Source organism: Styela clava, chromosome 11 (assembly GCF_964204865.1).
Source record: "Styela clava chromosome 11, kaStyClav1.hap1.2, whole genome shotgun sequence".
Lineage (NCBI taxonomy): Eukaryota > Metazoa > Chordata > Ascidiacea > Stolidobranchia > Styelidae > Styela > Styela clava.
In genome coordinates, this window is record NC_135260.1 from 17,090,366 (window position 1) to 17,099,493 (window position 9,128).

General features: G+C 33.7%; 1 protein-coding gene across 1 annotated transcript; it reads right to left on the minus strand.

Moving 5' to 3' along the window:
* LOC120330141 (prestin-like) lies at positions 1-8,785 on the minus strand. The gene is made up of 16 exons (XM_039396992.2): positions 8,316-8,785; positions 7,273-7,481; positions 7,050-7,163; positions 6,084-6,248; positions 5,583-5,695; positions 5,043-5,165; positions 4,561-4,708; positions 4,113-4,226; positions 3,806-3,979; positions 2,827-3,003; positions 2,625-2,733; positions 2,326-2,419; positions 1,948-2,042; positions 1,705-1,793; positions 1,399-1,453; positions 1-1,106 (listed from the first exon to the last, which is right to left on the minus strand). The coding sequence occupies exons 1-16, from the start codon at positions 8,596-8,598 to the stop codon at positions 994-996; spliced, it is 2,175 nt and encodes a 724-aa protein (XP_039252926.2). The 5' UTR covers positions 8,599-8,785; the 3' UTR covers positions 1-993.
* Positions 8,786-9,128: the final 343 nt, after the last annotated feature.

Here is a 9,128-nt window from a genome sequence, read left to right on the forward strand (position 1 = left end):
TAATGATTGAGTTATTTTATTCGCACTGAAATTTCCGAAACATAATCAATACTAACAAATAACATGCAAAAACGAGGTAATGTTTTCAACCACGCCTAAAAATCTATCTGTGCGGATGCCAAAACGTCTAATGTTACGTCGCTTTATCGAAGTAGAAACAGATTTTCTACTTTTTGCACTGCATATCTATTACTCACAATTGGCTACACAATTGCTAGTTGCGAACGATCTTACTCAAAAGTTAAACAGATAAAAACATATTTGAGGTTTTCGATGTCAAATTAGCGTTTGTTAACGAATAGAAATTCCTGACTATAGCTGTCGCCCAGACAGTCGTTGACAGCTAAGTTAGCGTTTGAGCATAGAAATAAGTGATTTGCTGAGTGATCTTATTCATGTGAGTTTGTTGCTTAGTTTAATGATTTATTTAATGAAACAGACCTTTCTATCTTACTTGACCTTCAATGTATAACGACATCCATAATCTGTTTAACCCACGGGTTATTTTTAAATTTGGGGATAATGGGCATCATTATCAGAAACTCGCCTCAGCAGGCAGCAGAAAAGTTTGGCACGCCCCTGGGAACATCCCCAGTTCTACCCTTAACCTATTTTGTTTTCTTGAATAATCTATCGCATTTCAACTTGTCTGCATTTTGGCTGCGGCATTTTAAAACTCTAACTACTTCGTCTTTGCGATTCAGTCGCAGTTTCGTATATACGTTTTATTACATTTGTGAGTAAAATAATTAATAGTAAAAGCATATTTTTGCCTTTGATAAATACGTTGCAGAAAAATGTTTGAAGCAATCTAAATTTATAGTACAATTAGCTTAGAGTTCTTTTAGAACAAATTTGCATAATACTAAGACAGCAAAATTTGATAGCAAAATTGCGAACGTTATTATGAGCTATTTATGTCATTTGGCTTGCGCCATCCATTGGTTGGCTCAATTGAATACACATATTGTGTGTTATGTTGTTTCCAACTCTCTAACGTTGGTTTTTTAATGCAAACAACGCTGCATCATGTACAGTAGGAAAGACAGAATTCATTCCCGCAACATCTACGAAGCCACTTCTTTGAAGTTGTTCACGAATATCAACTAAACATAAATATTATTCAATTAAAATAATAATGTGAAAACAAGAGCATGTAGAAACAATTGAATAGCTCTAATAAGAATGTATAAACAACTTTTTTATTGTAGCCTATATATAGTGATTTCAGTCATACTCACATTCTAAAAAACATTTTGAAACTTTTTTCTTTTCTGCAGTTATCTTAGAATTTATTGAACATAATTGCTACGAAGATATAATCAGCCTCAGATAATTTTGCTGGTTAATGCAACTATAACAAATAAACTAGGCCGGATACAAAGTTGATAAACATACCGCTACATGCTGCCAAATAAAATGATATTCCAATGTCGTTGAACTGGGAACATAACTAAAAAAGAAAAGCATTACTTAATATTTACAACCAGTAATTATTATTTGGCAAAATATTGACACCGTTTATAGGTTCTATTTTGTTACCAAATAGACGTAACTTATATAAAATATTTCTTTGTCACTGATATAAATATATCATTGTGATAGTTATTCATTATTTACTTTTCAGGTTTTTGAAGTGGGCTCACGATTGATCCAGAAAGAATTGTATAAGTGTTGAATGTGCGATATGTAGCAATATATTACCTGCTTGAGAAGTGTGCCTCCAACAAAATCGGTAAATCCAAAGCACCCACAATCAACAATAACTGAATGAATATTTGATTTCCAAGCATCTGAAAAGAATTTAATTTATCTTAGGAATACTTATAACTGAAAATGTATAATAAACAATAAAATAATATATAAACGTTATTTCAATATTTGAATTCATCCTCTATCAGGCTTTGCCATTTAAATTGAATCTTCAATCAATTCACTAAAACGCACCTTCTGTTTCAACTTCAGATATTTCAACACTAGTGGATGGTATTCCTTGTGCGTCTCCACTAGTTACTTGATCTTGCCGTCTGTCCTTATTCTTCCTGAAATTTTATTTTGTGAACAGGCTTTTACAATTTGAGTTATAGATGTAGTGGATAGTCGGATATTAGTTAAACTAAAAATGTTTTCTCGAATCACGGCCACGCGTAGCTAATCATATATGCCATGTTCGGAGGCTGATAGAAACTACTAATCTAGTAGATCTTGAATAATTGCTTTAAATAGAAGTTTGATTATTAGATTCAAAAAACTTATAGATACATTTTGGTATATATATATAGTTACTATTGAATGTCAAAATTAAAATAGTCTTAAAAAATTAACCCAATTCCGAAAAATCCCTTCGAGTTCTCGTTTAATTTTGCCAGCTCTATTTTTCTTCGTTCTTTTGCTTCTTTCCGTTGACAAAGAACGTCGCCTGAATAAAAAAAGATCTCCAATGATAAGAATTTCTTCTGATAATTTTTCTGGCTTTTATATTATCTATTCTAGGTTTGCCTTATAACACCCAAGGCTTTTTAAAAGTGGATTGTTTCATCAAAAAAGTATATTTTATATGGCCTGTAGGAATGTAATAAAACTAGCAATTCTAAAAATGTGGCGAATTTAAAATAAAATCATACCTGGATCAAATCCTAATGCTTCAATCAATTTACTTCTGAACATATCTTTATTAGCATAGTATAGTGATGAATAAAGTTTTACAACCAAAATTCCTTCGTTATTATTCCGCTGAAAACAAATATTATTAACAATGATGATATACTCCTCAATACTCAATAACAGTTAAAATCTATTACATTTTGTCATTTTCATCATGCTTACCTGCTGAATTGTTTTTTCGGCTCTATAAATATCAGTGCCTGGTACGTTGATAAGTATTTCAAACCGAGGTATCTGAGTTCGAACTATAACAGTCATGATAGCAAAAACAACGCCAAACAAGAGCCCAACATCAACTCCAAGAAGAACAACTGCAAGCCACGTGACTAACCAAACACTCTTGAAAAAATGCAAAAGAACATTTCAGGAATTGTATCGAATTATAAAATAAAAAAGTAGACGAGATGAAAAAAACTTTTGACTTATGTTACTAATAGTAACAAGAGGAGGGCCAACAGATGAGAAGAATTGTCGGAGCCATAGTCGAAGTATATACACGAAAGATGCAAAAAAATTATTATCTAAACCTGACTTAAACAAAAAGTAGTAGTTAGCAAGACGTGCTACAAAATATCCATTAGCTCTAGACCAGTTGTTCCCAACCTTTCTTGAACTGTGGCCCTCCTCCGGAGGCGACTTTTAGCAGTCATGGCGTCCCGTTTATTATTCCATCGGTATTATAGTGTTATTTCGATTGTTGGGATTCAAATACCATTACGGTCAAATAATTAATGCTCAACAAACTGGGAGTTTACTTGTAAAAGTAAAATCAGTTTTGCGCCAGTTTTTTTTTATCATTGTGGTCCCCCCTAACTGATCTGTGATCCTCTTGGTAAGTCAGTCCTGGTTGAGAACTTCTGCTCTAGACTTTGAACGGGTTGAGTCAACGTGGCTAATAATAAAGATTTGTAGTTTCACATAAAAGGGACTAATAAAATACTTATGTTTACAAAAAGACCTATTACTACAATAGGGCTTCTAAGAATAATCTAATGATGACACAGACCTCTTAACTAATGCGGTTGTCTTTTGTTCAATTCCATCTTCATATTTTAAAAATGGCGAAATTATTTGATAAAGTATGTTTGTTGTTATGATGCTTCTACCGTTATATCTATTTTTTTTAAACAAATCCACTTACAAAATCAACTTTTGACGTTTTATATAGGTGTTTCAGGTTTCTGAACTGCAACAATATTCCAAACAAACCAACAATTATAATTGATCCAAGTACCGCCCTTGGAAGAGGTTCGAACACGGGTCCGAGTACCAGAATAGAAATTAATACAATTATAACAGATATTATCCCAACAACCTGAAATAAAAATCAGTTTTAATATTGCTAGTCCGTCGACAATAAACTGTTTCAAACAATAGATGTGATCATTAGGCAGATGATGCAGCACACTGATGAGTATTTCAATCGGCATCGACCCATGCATACTTACTTGAGTTTTTCCTCCCGTGTTATCTTGAATTTCGCATCGAGCCAAGGCAGCAGCGTTAGGAAAACATAGAAAGAATGATGGAATGATATTTGATACTCCGTACGCGACCAGCTCCTATAAAGTATAAGAGATCTGATACTCCCGAAGTATGTGAACCAAGATGGCGGACATCGGAACGTAGTATGTGTACCACTAAGTACCAGGTTAGGGTTGGGCCATAATTTAAGGTACATATACTACAAGAGTCACTTGGCTAGTCCCCGAACTCGTATTAGAACTAAAAAAAAATAAAGAAAATTGGAATACAATTATGGCATATCCTAACCTTGTATACATACTACGTTCCGTTGTCCGCCATCTTGGTTCGCATACTTCAGGAGTACCAAAGATCATGCAAATGAATAAACTGTTTTGAAAATTAAAGAGAAAATAAAAATTATGTATATACCTGGTTAGGATCGACGGAATAACCATGTTTATTTCCATACATTTTTGCAAGAGAAACGCTTATTGCAAACCCAACAATGGATAGTGCAAACCCATCGGCAATAATGTCGCCCAAAATACTCATGTTCGGTAAAACCGGAGCTGGTAGACTAGAAATAGGATTTTTTTAATAATTTCACACAGAATTTAGAGAAAAAAAATTTAATTGAAATTATGTTGTTATCTACGTATCTTGCCAAGTCATCAAAGGCCATAACAAAATGAGTTGTTAACTTATGCAAACGGACTACTGCTGATCGCAAATATGATTACTGGACATAGTATTATAAAAAAAATGTTATACAACAAAATTTTTTCTATCAAATTGCCGACATCTATTGTTTTGAAATATAGTTCTTTAGTATACAAATCTAAATTTAGATTATCGTGTATCATCGTTTCAGCAATTGTGTAAGCATATGGCGCAAATATAAATCAGTCTACCCGGTCGGAATGTTATCAACAATAACCACATCGAAATTCTCCCGAAATTGTCCAAAGTGAGATGCAAGTATAGTAATGATTACGAGTAGTACTTCAGTGGGTAATGGAACTTTCATTCTTTCTCTAAACAGAATATATCACGAAGATGACATTTTTATTTTCCACACGGGAATAAAAAAAAGAAAAAGATTAATATGAATATTTGGAAAGTTTCTCAACAATGTTGAAAAACGCAAGAATTGAGTTGTAAGTTACTTCCCAATAATATTAAAATCTAAACAGCCGGTTCGCTACAAGGCGTTGTATGCAAGAAAACAAATGCCTGTTATTACGTTTTGTAAGGTACGTTTTGCAAATGTCCTATAGATAAGAGCCGTTATCATAATCGTTGGTTGCATAAATTACAATAAGGAATCAGATATGATATTAATAATTTACAAATATGCTACCAAGGATACTGTGAGTATAAAATCCACTCGGATGGAAATTCACGAAATAGTTAGGTATTTGTAGGCTATATATCGCATATAAAATATTCACCTGAATCTTAAATTTATTTCTCTTCCGATTATCAAGAAAATGAAGCACAAAATTGTAATTATCAATGTTGGGACGTGAACTCTGGGAAGTGATTTGAAAATTTCCACCCAAGACTGTTGAAAAAAAAGAATGTTATACATAATTATTCCACAAAGTATAGGCAGGTGGTTTCATTTCTATCACCACCGTTTACATACCTCAAATTCTGAGCCAATCGCGTGTATCTACGTATGGTTGCCTAATATAAAGAAAACCGTATGCATGCCTAGAAGCGGTAAAATAATATTAATTGATGTCTAAAATCCGCTAATCCGTGACCTCACTTTTTATACCTCATGAAAGTATATCGGAATTCTGCAATATTTAATATATACTATTATAGGGTGTTACTCAAGCTGAAAGTTATTTTAGAAGTAGATAAAAAAGCCACAATACTGTATATACTCTAAACAGTCTAAAGCCTTGTAACTAAATGTATCCCAATTTTGTTTGTCTGCATACCTGAATAAGCGAAAATGGTCCGTTGAAACGTCCTATTTGTATCCCCAAAATGGTAGGTGTTTGTGACGTTACAACTTGACATGCGGCACCGGTCGTAAATCCTTGAATTAGAGGTTCAGACAAGTACGATGTTATGAATCCCAGACGGAATATTCCAAAAATAATCTAAAAATATTTTTATAAATGATTATATACCAAATGTGACATCAAAGCTGAAATATGAGATCAAAAAAAAAACCTCTAAGTCAGTCGAATTCTAGATAGTCATGACATTAAAATCGAAATAACATCTTTGTTTCTTGTAGGAATCCTAGATTTCTATCAATGACATATACCGGGGATGGCGAACTCCTGACTCGCGACTACAAAGTGACTCATTATTTTACAAATTTTTCAGAAAAAAATTAGTGATAAATTCAGTTATAAAACAAGATAAACGGTTATATTATTGGTATTCAACTATTGTCAACAACTCTGTTACGGCGTTTATCTTTATTTAGCTTTTTAACGTTTTTTGATTCTTGAGAAAATTGCTTTCACAACTTCATAAAATCGAGTACCACAAATCTGAAAAGTTCATGTAACAATAACTCAACATGATCGATGTCATTTACTTCATGATGTGTTTGGCAATTTGTTCTATATGTTCATAGAAATCCCAGAATGCAGTTATATATAGATATGTTCGACATAGACTGATATTCGCATAAACAAAGATGTTTCATATTATTTTATCAGCCTGTATGTTTAATTTACTTGTCAAGCGTCTCAATCCGATTTGCTCATTTAAATATTAATTTTAAACATTTTGTCACAATCTTTCGATTCCATATACTCATGGAAATCGCGGAATGTAAACTTAGAAACTATGATGGAATAACTGAATTTCGAACGTCATACGTGATCAATCTTTCAGCAGAAGTCTTCATACCAAAATTTCATACAATTATCAAATACAAAGCCTACCTGAAAAACGCCCATCACTAAAGTTACAGAAGCCGCAACACCTGCACGTTGTAAATCAAGTTCGCTAAACCTTTCAGCATTTGTATTGTCAAAATCAGGGACCATTGTCGAATTCTGAATAAAACAAATATTTAAAAAATATATATATTCATTCGACAACTGTTTTAAAATATACATGCTATTTATGTTAGTTAATTTATTGAAGTATTCTCGATAACCTCACCATTTCGAGCGATGTTCCATTTGATTGAGAAACAATTTCTGGTGGAAAATAACGGAAAACAACAGATCGAGTTAGCAAGCTTGTGACAGCAAATGTTCCCACCGAAATGTGACGAGAAGTTCCCATAAGTGTATAAATAACCAAAGGGTAGAAAGAAGTGTACAGACCGAACACCGGTGCGAGCCCAGCCAATATAGCGAATGCAAGACCTGAAATTAATATTGAGATATTAGAAAAAAGTTAAAAAATGGGGAAAGAAACCGATTTCTTTGTACTCTTGTGTTAAGGTGAGCTTAGTTTTTGCTAATATAAGTCGAACCGTCATTTTTGTTTCTGACTAAAACCACGTTGTCATGCGCATAGTAATGCATCGACCTAGTTACCAGTAACCCATCGATTATATATATATACGGAGAGATAAAAGGAGGAACGAGACTGATTGAATAGAAAACATGAATGACACCAAATTTTAATAAAGCTATCAACTATATACAAACTATACTGGAATTCAATAGTATAATTGTAATAATAACACAATGTGTTACGCTTATGAAGTAGTATGCCATCAAGGTCCGCAAAACCTTCTTCGAAGATGTAAAAATATTTAAGTCACAATCGAATTCAAAATTTTGCTCAAACATGAATATGAGATACATTAAATAATTTGAAACTGTCCATTCATTTCCGGAGATCAATTTTCCCACAACAAGTAGTGTCAATTGATTTTCACTGTTATGAGATAAGATCATTGAAGTCTGCCAGAGGCGTTCGCAATAAATTCTAGCGTGAAGGAAATGTTGCTGCACTTGTGCCTTATAGCAGACGTACAAAAGGCGTTAATCTATTCACAGTCATTAATAGGGTGGGCATCTTCGTTGCACACTTTGCGTGTAGAAAGCTGCGCGAACAAAGTTATCGTTGTTTTGATATACTGAACTAGCAATTTTGTTTACAATGACCGAAGACAGAAAAGAAGTGAATTTGGTGGCACTTCAAAGCGGCGAAATTTTAAAAAACAATCATAAAATGATTTTTATATTTACTTTGTGGTATGTGGACCACTCCGACTGTCAATCCTGATACCAAATCTCCCGGTAACCATTTTTTCTGGTAGTGGAGTAGCCATGTGAAGATAGGAAAAAGGCCTTTGAAGAATCCAAGTACACATCCTTTGGAGCAAGAGCAACTTTTCTGCGCTGAACGTTTGATTTTGGTCAAAACAGAGTTGGTTTCTTTATTCTCCACTCCTATGCTCTTTTGAAGGTCATTTTCCGTTTGGGCTAATCGGTCGATTCTATATCGGATATTTCCCTCCGTCATATTCATTAATTTTATGAACAAATGATGCAAGTGATCCTCCTTCAGTTAATTTTATTTTAGAAAAGTTTGATATTCAAAGTGTTCATTTCTTAGCAACGACAAATTAAAGAATCAAGATAGTTTCAGCTTCCCAACCTATACTATTGATTGCATATTTGCCGATGTAAGCCACACAATGGATAACGTGTTCTGGGCCATGTTTCGCATATATACTGCTTATGAAGAAAGTGGTAAACACTCAAAATGGATGAAAAAGGCTAACTTGCACAGTCATTGGGTCGAGAGTGAAAGAAGTCGGATGTTCCTTTTCAAACGACACCCGGATAGAAGCCATGACAAAGGCCAAAGGCCGTGCCAAAATTACGGGTCAACATTTGCAAAACTTAAATAATTGTATCGTGTTTCTTTGTGTCAACCTTTTATCCGACGACAGGCACGATTGTTTGGCTCAAATCTTATTCCGTATAGCAACAGGTACCTAAACATAGCGCTCTGATTAGTGTGGCCAATGGAATATTGTTCAGTTATATCTTGCA

Bases quoted from the DNA above. Each gene is read 5' to 3' on its own strand.
- LOC120330141 (XM_039396992.2), bottom strand. From the start codon at position 8,598: ATGAATATGACGGAGGGAAATATCCGATATAGAATCGACCGATTAGCC. The intron at 7,482-8,315 runs GTAAATATAAAA...TATTAATTTCAG, and splicing joins AGTGGTCCACATACCACAAA to GTCTTGCATTCGCTATATTG. The intron at 3,980-4,112 runs GTAAGTATGCAT...TTTTTATTTCAG, and splicing joins ACACGGGAGGAAAAACTCAA to GTTGTTGGGATAATATCTGT.